Source organism: Ammospiza nelsoni, chromosome 5 (genome assembly GCF_027579445.1).
Source record: "Ammospiza nelsoni isolate bAmmNel1 chromosome 5, bAmmNel1.pri, whole genome shotgun sequence".
Classification (NCBI taxonomy): domain Eukaryota; kingdom Metazoa; phylum Chordata; class Aves; order Passeriformes; family Passerellidae; genus Ammospiza; species Ammospiza nelsoni.
In genome coordinates, this window is record NC_080637.1 from 39,546,063 (window position 1) to 39,561,289 (window position 15,227).

The 15,227-nt window shown below is 36.6% G+C and overlaps 1 protein-coding gene across 14 annotated transcripts in view; it reads right to left on the reverse strand.

Moving 5' to 3' along the window:
• Positions 1–254: 254 nt before the first annotated feature.
• Positions 255–15,227, reverse strand: part of PPFIA2 (PTPRF interacting protein alpha 2) — a 293,070-nt gene continuing 278,097 nt past the window's right edge. For 9 of the 14 annotated variants that reach the window (XM_059471816.1, XM_059471812.1, XM_059471814.1 and 6 more), the window contains 7 exons: positions 14,272–14,334; positions 12,873–12,902; positions 11,178–11,353; positions 10,243–10,340; positions 8,315–8,490; positions 8,152–8,220; positions 6,970–7,200 (listed from right to left, as the gene is read on the reverse strand). In XM_059471816.1, the coding sequence (XP_059327799.1) occupies positions 6,970–7,200; positions 8,152–8,220; positions 8,315–8,490; positions 10,243–10,340; positions 11,178–11,353; positions 12,873–12,902; positions 14,272–14,334 (843 nt within the window). Of the gene's footprint in view, positions 1,704–5,345; positions 5,439–6,969; positions 7,201–8,151; positions 8,221–8,314; positions 8,491–10,242; positions 10,341–11,177; positions 11,354–12,872; positions 12,903–14,271; positions 14,335–15,227 lie in introns of those variants that run through there. The other 5 variants (XM_059471825.1, XM_059471822.1, XM_059471811.1 and 2 more) reach the window with 1 other exon arrangement.

Consider the following 15,227-nt stretch of genomic DNA (forward strand, 5'->3'; position numbering starts at 1 on the left):
GCTGAGGGAGGAGAATAATGTTGGTCAAGCCCAAGGAACTGTGTGTACAAGAGCCCCAAATTTCTACAGTTGTGTGCTTACCCCTGCCAGCACTTTGCACCCATCAGCAAGATCTGTGCTCCCTCTCGTGGCAGATTCTCATCCTAACTCATCCCTGTTAGTCCCAAAATGTTCTTATGCGTAGCTGTGAGAAGCATCTGGTTTCCAAACTTAATGCTACTACATACCAAACGTAACAGACTAATGAACACAAATAGCACTGAATTCTCTTTTTTATTGACATTGGGGGAGAAAAATCTTTCACCATCTGATTGACCGAAGTTTGCCAAATAAAAATAGACAAAACAAATGTTAATGTACGTGCAAACATTGCAGATCAAACTGCTAAAAGAAATAACTAAAAGACAGGTCTTGAGCTAAGATCAAGCAGCTGAAAAATAGCAAATAGGTAAATGACTATTAAGTAGGTCTTACTTTGAAACTTCCCATTTAAACAAAGAATAAACAACAATAACACCACCAAATAAAGCCACAGCAGGTAATAGTTGCTCTTCTAAACTTTTATACACTATATATTAATCACTCTGTCTTTCAGTTATTTCCTCTGATAAAACTGACTTTTGTGAAGTCTCAGCAAGGCCATCTTGGCTAAAAGCATAACATTAGACAGGAGTCTGTCTAATGCCCTGTTAGAATGAAGAAATGGTGGGGGTTGGCTTCTTTTTTCTTTCCTTTTCTTTGCTGAATATATCTGGAAAGAAGAATCTGACTCTATGCAAATACTAGATTTACTTTTCCAATGCTGGCTGGTGTTTGAAGATCCTGGAACAAAAAGGTGGCTCTTGGTAAAGCAAGATTCTTCTTGGTCCGCAGGTAACGTAGAAGAAAGTTTTTGGTTTTTTTGTACAAATCATGTTTTATTAAATTGCTTTTTATTTTTTTATAAATAGTTCTTCTGGATTTATGTGTTTGTTTTTAAGAGGTGAGCCATCATGGTGCTTCTCTGTAGGTATCTAACATTTCCATTTTTTCTTTAGAGGTCCATTTTGGCTTCAGTTCCAGGTTATGTCATTCTATTATACATCATCAGAGGCAGGTGTTCAGCTTTAAATATTGACAGATTTTTCTCAGTAGGAACATGTTGAAGCTTCTAACTCTGCTAAACATATTAATTTGACTGTTACAATCCAAAAACTGTAAAAATGGTGGAATGGAAAGATACAAACAGTATTATTGACACTGTATTGTCAAATGTTTGCACTGAGACCCCATGTACCATAGATTTCATTTTTAAAAAATCATATTTATATCCATTTACATCAGACTTACACATTTTAAAAGAAATACATACACAGTAAATACGTAAATGTCTAATATTTTACAATAAAACAGATGTAACAATGTAAAGATGAGTGGCTTCATTTGATAAAAGCTTTGGATGTGCACTACTGTCAAATTTTTGATGACAGAGATGCTGAGAGAAAAGGGGGAGATTGTTTTTTCTTTTTTTTTTGTTTCAGTAATTTAGGTATTTTTCATTCATGTTTTAAACTAATCAATACATGAAAGGAACATCATATCTGTTTGGATGATAAACATTATGTGTTCTCTTCCTTATTAACCTGTTCTTGCAGAGAGTTTTAATGCTCTTTTCCTAAGTAGTGGTAGTGCACTTCAGGTAAAGTAGAAGAAAGAGATGGCATCTAAGAAAAAAAAACAAACAAATATTAATTAGCAAGATTTTATGATTCTATTTCAGTCTAAAGTTCAATGACAACAGAAAATATACCATAAGTAGTTTAGTAACTAAGTTACTAAAATATGGATTTCAAGTATGTGTGGGAGGCATGCGTTTGTTTAATTTTAGATCTGCAACATAAAATTACTAATAATTCATTTTAATATTTTACTAATTGTCCTCAGTCAACACAGACTGTTGCTTATGTTCATTTTACAGTTGTTTTCCTGCTGTTTTCGTGCAGCACTGGGGTTAGTTTCCTGTATCTGGAGACCTTTGCCTGTTTGGCACAATGTGAAACACATTTTCAGCGTACAGACATTGCTGATGTCCTTTGTGGCTCTTCTTCCTAGTTCACTGCAGCTTGACAGCATTTACCTTTATCATCCTGATGGTTTCTTTGCTATGGACTAGCTGCTTCCAGTTATCATTTACATATTTTTGGAACGCTGCTTCTCCATTTGTCTTTACAAATCCTTTTTTCAGACCCTTCATTGGTAAAGTACTTAACTGATTTTGCCAAGTCTCCTTTAGTATTTCATTAGAATAAAAGTGGAAGTAGTATGTTCTATTGTTCCAGCCTGGGGCAAGAAATCTCTCCTGAATGACACTTCTGACTTGGCAATGACAAGTGTTTTAGAAGTTAAAAGTGTTGGGACAGCTTGGATTATGTGAGTGCCAAGTCCACTGCCTGTGTAAAGACATTGCAGCTGCTCAGCCGGGCCACCACATCTAGCACCACAGCAGAAAGCTTGATGGGTCTCATGTGCTCTGTAGTACATTTCTTTGTAACATTAAATGGCCAGCACCAGCAGCCTTAATTGTTCTTAAATTTCTGATACCAAGTGCACTAAAACAGGCTTGTGCAGAGTAAGGTCATGTAACTGTTCTGAGAATGGCTGCACATGGTTTCTGGCAGCTCATTATGGTTTCAACAAATATTCAAAAAAAACCCACCTGAAATGCAGTTTGAAAGCATGTGAACAGGGCACAGCTGCTGTGAACATAGACTATACAGACACTGCAAAGTTGTACCAAACTGATGTTGGCATGAACTGTGTGGACAAGCCTTTGACAGTCTCTGTAAGAGAATGTCTCTTACTCTCATAAGAGTAGCAGAATGCAAGAATCTGCAGCCTGCTGTAATCACAGGCCATCTGCATTTGTTCCATGTGCAGTCTGTTTGCTGCTTTCTTTTAGGCCTGCTTTTTCTAGGCATGTTCTCCTTTACTACATGGAAAACTCCCTTATCTTGCTATTGTGTGGTAACTCATCCAGCTATCCCTCCCCTCTGCTGCTTAGTTCCTACTTCTGTTCATGCAGATAATTCACCAGAGATAATACAGCAGATAATACACCTGCTGATGTAGTCTAGGTGAAGTGTTACAAAAGCCTGGGTCTCTGTCTAATATGGATCTGGAAAATTTCAGGAGGTATGTTGTAATGAATAATCTTCCCTTTTGTCCAAGTATCAATCAGCTCCTTCCATGAAGAAACTGTTAGTCGGGAACTGTGCTGACAAAATTCTGAAAACTCCTCTGTTGCCCTTCAGTCCGTTACCTCCCTCTATGGGCAGTTTCCGTTTATGATAAATATGTTTCTGTCATTCTTGAGCTGTAGGCAATTTGTTTAAATTTTCAAGTTTGATATAATAGTGAAGGAAATATTTTCCCTGCATGGTTGTTTTTTGGGGGGAGGTAGAGGGGTGGGATGTTGGTTTGATTTTCAATATAATGTACTGGGATCAAAATTACTTGAACTTGCTTTTTGGTTTATTACCTGCATAGCATTTTGAAGTTGCCTTTATAGTAAGTGCATATAAAAAAGTTCTAGTTCACATAATCTTGTTCCTTCTCTAAAAGGAGTACATGGTTAAGTGAGAAGAGAAATACTAGTATATTATTGTCAGTTAACCTAATGTATTAGACTTTACATGTAGATGTAAATTTGCATGTAGATGCAAATTTGATATCCTTATAGACCACTCAAGCAAGTACTGATGTGATACATACTTGAAACACTACTAATACCCCAATAGAAATTGAAGTGAAGTTGTATAGCTTGTATAACTTTATATACACACCTTTTTGCTCAAAATACATACCTTCCATACATATATAGTGCTAGAAAAGTCTGCTACTTTACTTTTGTTTGTGCTTTGCTACTTTTTAGATATTTTTAATATAGTGGGAGTAAATGGTTTGAATAATCATAAATTAATTTTTATTAGTGCGTCAGTTTTCCATTTCTGCTTTTATTGCACTCTTCAAACTTCACCTTAAGTGCCTGGCCCATTACTGTTGGCCTAAGAGAACTTCTTGGTCATCCTTAACTGCTTCCAACATTGTGACTCTGAAGCTCATAGGAGAAAAGGTTCATATCTCTGCCTTCCATTTCTGTCACCACTGAACCCTGTGAGAGTCCTGTCACTGGCTTATGATGCAATACCATGCTTCAATCTATACGTGCATACACATAAAAACATTTCTATAGTTTATGTGCTTCATCATCATCTTTGTAGATTCAGCTACTAAACGTTGCTTTTTCAGAAAAACCAAACCAAACCAACAAATAATCACACCCTGCCTGCAAGTTTATTCTTCAGGAGTGGCTCACAAGGTCCCATTTTTACTAAGAGGAAGATTGTATATCTTGCAATCTTTCGAAGTAAGGCTCATGTCATCAGGAGGATCCTGAGCAATCCACTTTCCCCACTGTTAATGTTTTCTATTGCTAAGTATTTTTTGAACTTACACAAAGTTAGTAAAATCTCGACGTCCCCAAGTCTGTCCCAGTCTTGGGAATCAAAACAAAAAACCAGCAACTTGCTTGCAGATCCTTGCATGCCTTGCCTACAATATCCAACAGCTACTGAAGCATATTTGATGTCTGATGAGGTTTTGGTGATATTCAAATATTTTTTTCCAGCTGCCTTGCAATTCCCCAAGTAACTAAATGGAAATTGTTTTAGTGAAAAAATACTAGCATAAAATGGTGCCATATTGATGTAACTACTTATCATGTGTGTATTTTTTCCAAAAGCTGGGATAAAATAGAAAACTGTATTCCCACAGAACTGTGGAAAAGTGACTCTGTGATATTCATAACCCCACTCAAAAGATATACGGTGAAAAATTAAACATGAATTCCACTACTAAATTTGATCCAAAGTTGCATCCAGCTCAGATAATCCATTTTTGTCAGTTCTGAAAGGTTTGAGAAGTGCAGGAATCTCTGTAATAGATAAATTTTCAAGATTTTCAGTATGGGTAAGTCTGTGCAGCTACCTGCTGTTCTAAATTGAGCAATAGCTTTAATTAAAAAAAAAAAAAAAAGTAAGTATCTTCTGCCTTAGTAGTGTTGCCCCCACATTCCAGCTCCTAGGAAAACTCTTCCAAGTTCTCATAAAGTAAGTTCATTCCCTCTGCCTTCTTCCCAAAATATGGTTGGTAGTATCCTGTGGACTGAGTTAAAGTCTGCTGATATGACCAAATGACCATCCTAGGGAGCCCTTAGCCCCTCTGCTCCATGTTGGCTTGTGCTTGGATAATGTGGGGTGTAGTGCGGTCATAAAGAGCTTTCATGATGGCCCCTACAGAATACTCACAACAATTCAGTGCTGGCTTCTTTGCTAGGCCTTGTCAGCATGAGTATGTGCGAACTGTTGAGCTGTCTAACCTCTGCAGTCGTGATGAAGCAACTGCAAATTGGGAAGGAAAAAAAAAAGGAAACAAACCAGAGCCTCTTTAGAATCATCAGTAAAATATATCAATCTGTTTACCACTGGAAGGGTGGCTGTTAAATTGCTCTGTGGCTTTCTCTAATGTGATCTGAGCATGATCTAGTTCAAAACTCAGCACTTCTTCATGGCTGATGTACTGCTGGAATCTGTCTAAAGGGAATACAGTTTAAAACTCAATTTTGTCTTTATTTTGTTGTAATTCCTAATGCTCTTACCTATCATGCTGTTTAAATACTATTGCATTCTTACTGCTGAGAGACAGGAAGCCAAATCCTGGATAAAGATACAAGTCTTCAAAATTACTTCCCTTTAAGTCTACTGAGTTCAGTATACACGGATCAAGAATTACTGTCTGGAAGACCTCAAGTAAATCACTAAATCTGCCTTTTGCAGATTGCCTTTTACAGATTTGCCTTTTTGTTCCACATCTGTAAAATGCAGAATATCATCTTCTACATCACACCATGACTAGAAGATGAAATCCCTTAATGTTTATAGGGTTCTTATATATTACAGTAATGTGGGCAATGGAAATGCCATGGAAGCTAGGAGTCAATGGCATTCAGTGATGATACCAGTAAATTATTCCATGTGTAACTGAAACCATAAAGCACTGTTTTTAAGGGTGAGAAACTCTAATGGAATTTAGATGGCTTTAATGGAATTTAGGTGGCAATACTATCATACCAAGTTCATTATCAAGTTACAGGATGTGATCTACAGGTCTCTACAAGTTTGAGATAAGTATTTGTAGACTGAATCCTGTCATGATTAAATAAATGGCAGTATTTTAAATAGGGCAGTTTTTGTACTAATATTTCTCAGAACTTCATGCAGGTATACTTGGCTTTATCTTCCATAAACCTGAAGAAATAGCTGTGATGGGATTTCTTTCCTCTGCCTGTTCTCTTACAATGATTTTTAAATTTTATTTACTTTTTAATTATGATCTGCTTGGTAATTTTCCACTCATTTCTGAGTTTGTGCATCTTTTGGAAATCAAAAGATTTCCAGAGAAAATTAGGACTAGTATATAGTAACTCAATTAGTGCCTGAATTTCAGCATTTGCTAACTACTCATCTGCTGGTGACTGTTAGCAACTTCAGTTATTTGATGGTCAAGGGTAAGCTATTTAATTTGAAAGTAAGATAGGAAAATAAAGGTGATAGCCCTTTCTAATTGCGTTCTCTAAATCACTCCACCTGCGAGAGAGGCTAATAGGATGAAAAATTTGCTTAGATATTATATTCAGTCTCAGTTGAAAGTTAGTAAATTAATTCCAATCTTTCTGATTGTTTCCTTTACAGCTGTAGGATAGTGAGATCAGAATTTTTTTGTGTTTTAAATAAACACTGTTTGTCTGAAGCAAACCTGAAAAAATCAATAATATGCCAAGTCAGTGCTTTTCCATTCCCTAATTCAACTCTCCCAGACTCGGTTCACCCTAGTTAAACGAACACAGTCGTTCTGGTGCGAGACAGACATGCTTTAAAAGTCAACTTGGCATGCTGGGACAAGCCTGGTGCTTTCCAAGAGGAAGTGCAGGGATGAGTTCGTACCGTCACTGGCCATCTTCCGCGACTGGCCGGATGTGGTGGTGAGCCGGAATCCGGCGGGCAGCGTTTCCGACGCGCCCGGCATCATGCTGATCCCATGGACCTCGCGCGGCGGGAACTGCCGTCGCCAGGACGGGCCACGCCTGAAGTTCTTGTCATCGCTCTGTCAACGGAGTTGTGTTTGATAAAGCAAAACAAAGCTTTCTGATTTACCATCCTGCTGTGTGCTACCTCTGCCACTGTCAAATGTGTTCCATAACAACTACCCTGCCCTGCTGCACTGCATCCGGTCACTGTAATGTGTTTGAGACATGCTGGTAAAAGTAAAAGCTTGAGAAATATTAAATGCTGGGGTGGAAAACTCTTCTTAAATCTTTGGCTCGATATAGTCAAGGGGTTTAGTGTCACCTCTATAGAACTTTCTTACACAGTGACAGAAAGTGATTTATTACTGCATTAGGAAGCTTACATAAAGTACTAAAAAACGATTAAACATTCATGTGCATGCACAGAATTCATAGGCATCTGACATTTTCAGCAAATCCTTAAAAGTATTATTTCTCTTTATGTGCCGAAGTCCAAGACTTAAACATTTTTGCACTGGACTCTTATGTTAAGATAAATAATTTCCATAGTTGGATTTGAGATTCCTCTTCCCAGATAACTGCCCCAAATCCCATTCTATTAATATTGGTCAACTTTGAAGAAATTTGAAGAAAAAAAGCAATAAAGAACAAACTGAAAATTCTACTTATTTTCTTTATTTTTAAAAAAGGTGTAAGTGTTCTAAAGAATAGACTGCACAGGCATCCCACCCACACACATCCCCCACCACCTGCTCTGGCCAGCAAAACTTCCACTCCATTTTGCATGTTTCCTTTTTGGAAAATTTTCATCTTAAGGTAAGAGTGCAGTGTCAAATTTAGCATCCAAGATGATACAAATATGTAGCCAAGCTGAAGTTACTTTAAAAACCTTGATGGGTATTTCTAATTTTTTTAAGCTGTAACTGACTCTCTTTAACAATGTGAAAATTAACATGTCTTCATGCATTCAATTTAATGTTAATGTTTTACTATGATATTTTATAAATACTGAAAATAAAATTAATTACTTCCTCAAGTCGTCTTTCAGTTCCTAGTGCTAAAAGGTTGTTGTATTCTCTCTCAAGGATCTGCCGTGCCTAGAGATACCAAAGTAAACAATTAAAATGGTTGAAGATGAATAAAAGGTAATAATGGACACAGATTAACCAGAAGTAGCATAAGCAAATTTACCTGTGTGTTTTGTGTTGGAATCTGTAATAATAAAGCTAAACTGCTGTAGTCAAAATTTTCATCCAGTGCTATAAGTGAACCATGTACGCCACTTTCTAGAATATTATTTGCATATTCTCGGAGGCCAATGGCTTGTATCCAGCGTATGACTCGATCATTGCTCCATACCAGCACATCTGTAAGGACATAACACCAGGTCAGGCTCCTGATACCTTGAGAACTTCCAAATTGTACAGGTGCATGTGTGTAGCTGTGCATGCACTGTGGATGACTTACTGCTTTATTTCATTCATGAGGAATGCCAGCACTATTCATGGAGCTTTAGTGTGCTCTATTGAAAAACTCTATGTGATTAATTATCTTCAAGTAATAATGTTTCCAAAGGAGAAATGTGCTTCCAGGGGGGAAGGATCTCCATAATGCAATTCTTCCCACTTCCTACATAGACCTTTTCAATTTGCAGGCAAGATTTTACAGTGCAAAGGCACTGGAGAAGTAGCCATTCCTCAAGGCTTCACATGTGAGTTGAGTATTAAATATTTTGGGAGTTGTGTCAGCACCTATCACATACTAACATGCCTATCACATACTAATATAAAGTAAAAGATTAGTTCACTATTTCAGAGACAAACTATTTTTAGTACAGAAAGCTGCTAGATTTGTTAAGTCCATACCAATTATAAAGCTAAGGCAACAAAACCAGCTAGGAAACCGTTTTTGAGGATTTAGCTATTCTGAAAAAGTATCCTGCCCTACCTGTAAGGTGAAGGAAAAAGTTACTTATACTAATCTTTAGAGTTATAAGTGGGAAACATAGTACTGAGTTTTCTTTACTAAGTGATGAGCTTATTCCTGAACCTTTACAAGTCCAGCTGCTGTGGCTGTTCTGGGAGCAGGATTTCTCCATTGTCTGGCTGAGAGCATCTCGCTTTTTGGGGTCTGGATCAGCTGAAACACAGTGGCAGGCAGAGACCAAATCCCACCTGGGACCATGAATAACTGACCAATGCATGATGGTCATTATTACCCTTGTTCCAGAAGGAACTGAAGCCACTAGCACTGAAGCCACACTAGAATTTGAGACCAACACCCAATTCCCTATGTCTGTCTCCAGCTAGACCTACTTGGGCTGACTGGCACTGATCCTGCATGTCCAAGGCAAAGTCTTTGCATTAGTGCATGCCATGATGTGCCTTGAACAAATGCACAACTTTTTTTATTTAGCTCTTCTCATCAGCATTGTCCTTGAGAAGTGCTAACTGCTGTAGTCACTAGAGCTGGAAAAGCTCAAAGGAATCAAAGGATTCATTTCTGATAGTTGAAAAAAACCCAGCCAGCCTAATTGTTATATATAAAAAGGACCATGCAGTGAGCTGCAACTGCTCTAGAGAGCTTTACACAGAAAAAAAAAATCTTCAGAATCAGCTGCGAAATCTTCTAATAAGGCCAGTTTTGTTCGGAACTATTCTTATGCACCAATCAACTGCCTCAGTGGTCAACCCTCCAAGCAGCATTTTCTATGATACATTTTGACATAAGTAATTAAAGGCAAAGGTTTTCAAAAGCTGGGGCATAGGGTCCTGAGTGCTCCCATTTTTTAGCGTTGCCCCCAGCACATCCCACTGAGCTGCACACCGTTTGGCCTTGTGCTTCTGAGCCTGAAAAAGGTTCAGATAAGATCCATATCCAAAACTCAATTTAGCAAAATGTATGTGTGAAACCACCATTCAGAATTGCAGCCCCGATTCAGCAAAGTACTTAACTGTGCCAAATTTAATTTAGGATTTGTTCTGAAAAAAAATGGACTTATGTTAGTTTTGCTTAAAGCACATGCTTAAATGCTTTGCTTAAATGGCATGACAATGGGTTAACAGTGTCAAGCTTCAAAAGAAGAAACATTCCCAGTATTCATTCCCAGGAACTATCACCTTTTATTTCATGCTGACTCATTTCTCTTCGCTTTTCCAGTTCTTTTCTATCATAATTCAACCTCTTTAAACACATGATTCCATATTGCAAGCTTGTTCTGTTATTTAAAGAGAAACATTTACAGAGTTAATAAAGATAATTTTGAAGATGGGAACATATGTAGGATGTATTTCCTGAAATTCACATGAAGTGTTTCATAGTACCCATGTACGAAATCTTGAAAACAGAGGGTAAAAAAACTCCACAGACTTCAGGAATGAAATGGGAAAAAACAAAATGAGTATGTTTGAATAACTCTTTTAGCATAAGAAACCCAAAGCATTAAAAGAGGTAAAAGATCTGAAAAGGTCAGCCCTTGTGAGCCGTGAAATGTTTTGTCAAATCAGGCTTTTAAAAAGTGACAAATCAGACATTATATTAAAAAGAAATCCACTTCTTGTCACATAAACCTCATTCTCCCTAAAGTTTAAATGCCTTTATTTCCATATTTCCAATTTATCTTCCTAGCTATATCCCTAGGTAACCCAACAACTGTCAAATTGCTTGTATTGTTAACAGCTTTTATGTGCTACACACAATAGCTTTTCATTATTATGAGATCTCAGGGCTTTGAAGCTTAGCCTAGCACTTTCTGATACTTCACACCACTCAAATTATTACTGTTTCTGTATTGTCTAGAGTCAATTGACATATTAATGGTTCCCTGCTCGTTACAAAATTTATCTGTACCAGTATCTTGGTTTTTAGAGACATAATTGCAATGTGGTTGCTATTACTAAAGGAATCTCTCTGAATTCAGATTTCTGACAGTCAGCCCTCTCTTTTCTGTATGTTTTTCCTCAATAAAACAGAAAGTGGTTTTATTCCGAGCAGCACTGAGCACTAGAACAGACTCAAAAGCATTTTTACGGTTGTAGTTTTTATGCCCACGTACCGATGGAAACTGTCCACCATTTTGAGGTGCACGCGCAGATCTTTCTTTGTCAGGTGGTCCAACATCCTCGCATCTACCAAGCATTCCATGAAATAACTCCGGTACTGAGGTAAGCCCAGGCTGGGCAGCCATTCGTTACCTATCCACTCATGGTTCATGTCACCGTAAGCCAGGGTCTACAGAGAGAGGAAAACGGAGAGGGGGAAAAATTCCTGAGTTTGTTCAAGACTGCACCACAGACTGAAAGCAAAATATGTCTCAAAGAAAAAAATTATGTTGGAAAAAAATTTACGTCTAAAAAAAATCAGCAATTCTGGTTTTACTTTGCTTTAACACTGGAAAAGGGAAAAACCACTGTGAGATATTTGTTACAGACAGCAGTTTTGCCTGTTGTATCTTGTTTTCTTATGTAAGTTTTAAGGAATTTTTTCAATTTTGTGTTTTAAATGCAAGCAGATTTGTTACACAATCAAAATATGTGTATTTCATAATCCTACTTGCTTTAAATCGACCTTCTAGAATATTTATGCCAGGCAAACCCTGAACCGTTAACTGGTAATACAAACATGGCTCCAGGTAATCCACTAAGGCTTGTTTCTGTTTGTGGGGAGAAGAATTTCATAAATAGCCAATGACACTTCATAGATACACACCTGAAATCCTTTAGAGAGTAAAAGTTAATTTGTTTGGCCCTCAGGCTTACATTTAGATGAGATATTTTCAGCTGTGAACAGTTTAAACCTAAATCCATCAAATGTAGAGCTCAAGAAATTAATCGAGATAGAAGCAAACTAGGCTCCTCCTAGAAACTTGTACCCAGGCTTCATTGTTCAGCTAAAATTTCACTAGGGTGAGGAAGGGACTACATGAAAAAGCCATGCATATGGAGCTATTTTTATATGAGCTTCCCTATTAAGATGCAAAATAGATTTTAACATCTCACTTTTGTTAGTTATTTTGTATGACAAAATAGAAAACTAACAAATTGCAAAATTTATACTAACTAAACAGGATCATGCTCAGAATCATTTTCAAGCCTAACTATGTCTTTGGTTTATTTTTTAATGTCATAAATAAATGAATAACACAATTAATGGTGGATGGATATATTATCTATGAGGGAAAATATACTCCCCTTACATCTCATTCTTGTAAGATTTTGAAGAGAAAAGGAATGTCATCAGTAAAGACAGCAAGATCGTGTAAGTGTGCATATATTAGAGAGAAAAAGTTTAAAAATGTAGCTAATTGGCAGTTTTAAATAAAATATATGGCAGTATTTGTAGGCTGATAACTTGGGTGTGATTTATACAATTGTTCTAAAAAAAATTTGGTGTGATTTTTAGAAAAGTTAGCTCTCAAATTCATGGCATATCTTACTGTCCTATTCTGAAAAATGAGGAAAATGCTTACTCTCTAAAACTCTTAACACAGCTTTAGATGGGAGATAGAATATGTCCCTGGAATGTAGTAATTTCTTTTGTGAAAAATATTCACGACATATGTACCTATTTTTGCTTTACCTAAAAAAACTGTCCAGAGAATATATTCTCTAAAATATGAACTCTAAAATATGTAAATCATAGTTCAGTCATTGAAATACTGTCACAATATTATATTCCACTATGCATATTGATGTGCCCAATTACATTATTATCAACATTCAATTTTAAAAAGTCACATGAAAAATCATACCTGAGCCCAACTGCCTTCTTCAGACTCCTTCTGTATTATCAGCAGGAAGCAATTAGTAAAGCAGGTAAAAAGACAATAAAAATTAGTTATAAAAAGATGTGATTTTCATATGCATGTTAATGAAAATGAAAATATTCACATAAAGTGCACAAATAAAATAACTGCCCAATGGCAATGTCCTAGGCTAAACTACCTGGGAAATTGTAAGACCAAGACCATAAAATGTAGCTAAGTTTTCAAGATAGAAAATAATTATATCTTGGTGAAATTTTACAGCATTATTTAAACACTCTTCACAGTTTCACAATTAAAACACAAACACTTGCCTAAAAATTTGGACATTAGGGATGTAGTTTTTTGTTTCTAGTTTGACTTTAAAACATTAACAATAAAAAGATGTCTTCTTGAGAAGGTATTGTAAAGGAGCTTTTTACATAACATTTTTTATGGAGAAACTGTATTTTTCTGGCTGGCCAGTTAAACAGGATCAACTCTACTTCTTGTTAGTTCAGTGCTGTTACATTTGCATTTATCTTTACTAACAATAATAAAAGTAGAAATGAGCTCAGTCTAAAAAAAAAAATAATTATGAGAATTGGCTTCCTTACTGCTTATTAAAAAACTTTAAATACTTTAACAAGCATGAACTTTGAAGAAATAATTCCTTATTGCATCAAAATTTAGCTCCAGAACCTCTTCCACCATTTATGGATTGGGATGACTATAAAGTTTGCTAAACTGAAGATAATTTTTTAGAGATCTCACTGGAACATTGCATCATCTTTCATAAGCACATTTATAGAGTTATGATATAATGTTAACAATCAAAATAAAAAATTACATATATTCCAAATTGAAAAAAAAAGTCTTACTTTAGTGTTAAGGGAGAGGTTTGACAAAAATCAATAAATAAATGACACTCTCCATGTGTGTCTGAAATCAAAGATCATTAATACCCAAGTATGGACAAGAAAGACTCAGCATTAATGAAAACATGAAGTTGTTTAATGCACCACTCTCAAGCCTTTTCCTATTTCTATGTCAGCAAATACAAAACACCATTTAGAAGAAGAGGGAGTAGATTACAGGAGAAATGTTGCACCTGTAACCATGACAATTTCATTTCATTAAATGAGGTCTGACAGTGGCTCTGAAACTATTATATACTCTTAGAAGTCCAATACTGGTTATAGGGTCATGCAATTATTGTGATGGCAGTACCATTTGCTGAAAAATTATGTAACTGTTCTTTAAATTCAATTTCATTACTCCCTGCAACTTTCGAATGGCATGCTTTGGGACGCATCCTACAGAAGATATGGCACCTGTGTTGAAGCAGGAACAGGCCTATTCTCTTTGGAGCACTGAAACCATTAGAAGTGGAAGTGGAATGACTAACCGTTTTAGCTGGAGCAGCAAGATTTTCCATTTCTTCGTGGGTCACCCAGACATTGCCTGAGGGCTACAGACAAGGCCCGCAGGAGGGCAGGTGGGATCCACATTAGGTAAGCAGTGGTAAAGAAGAAAGGCAGCACCACTGTAAGTTAACAGCGCATCACCATCAGCACAAGCACGTTCTTGCCTCTACCGAGCTGCAACTAGAGACAACTTTAGACAACTTGGTTTGTATCTTTCATTAGCGGCTTCTGAACAGATGTGGTGGAGTATTACAACTAGAACTGATGGATGAAATCCGGCAGAGCACTGCCACAAAGGAAAGAATAATAGTTAAAGCTGCATTTCATGAACAACTGGCAAATGCAACCTTTAGCTCACAGCTCTGTGCACAGGTAAGCTTCAGCTCCCAAAGATTTTCCAGCCTAAATATTCTTAACAAGTCACAAGCTCATATTGTAATCTAAATAATGAATACTTCTCCCATGTTTCTGTAAATCAAAATGTCAAGAAAATTCACTTCTAAAACTATTCGTCCTCATCCTATTGTTTTTCACCAAATGATTAGCAGGACACTGAGGAGAGTCAGGGAAGGAGCATGGATGTGTGCTGTGTTTTCTGGAGACCTGAGATAAATTAACTCCTTTCCTGCGAAAAAGGGGAAGCAGAAAGACTGGAGACTCAGAAATGAACATTCCAGAGCAGGGAGGGCAGCTTTGTGTGCACACAGTTACGCAGGAAGAATTAAAAAAACAAGGCAAAACTATTCCCAATGTTTTTAGCTTGAACATAATATTCCCTCACTCCATAAGTGTAAATGCTTTTATGCTTTAAAATATCCTCTTATGCTCTTAAAATCAAAATTAATTTTTTTGTAGTAATTCAAACATCATATTAAGTCTTTACTGTTTTACTTTGGTGAAATCCACTACAATTCATAATATTACCATGACAACACAC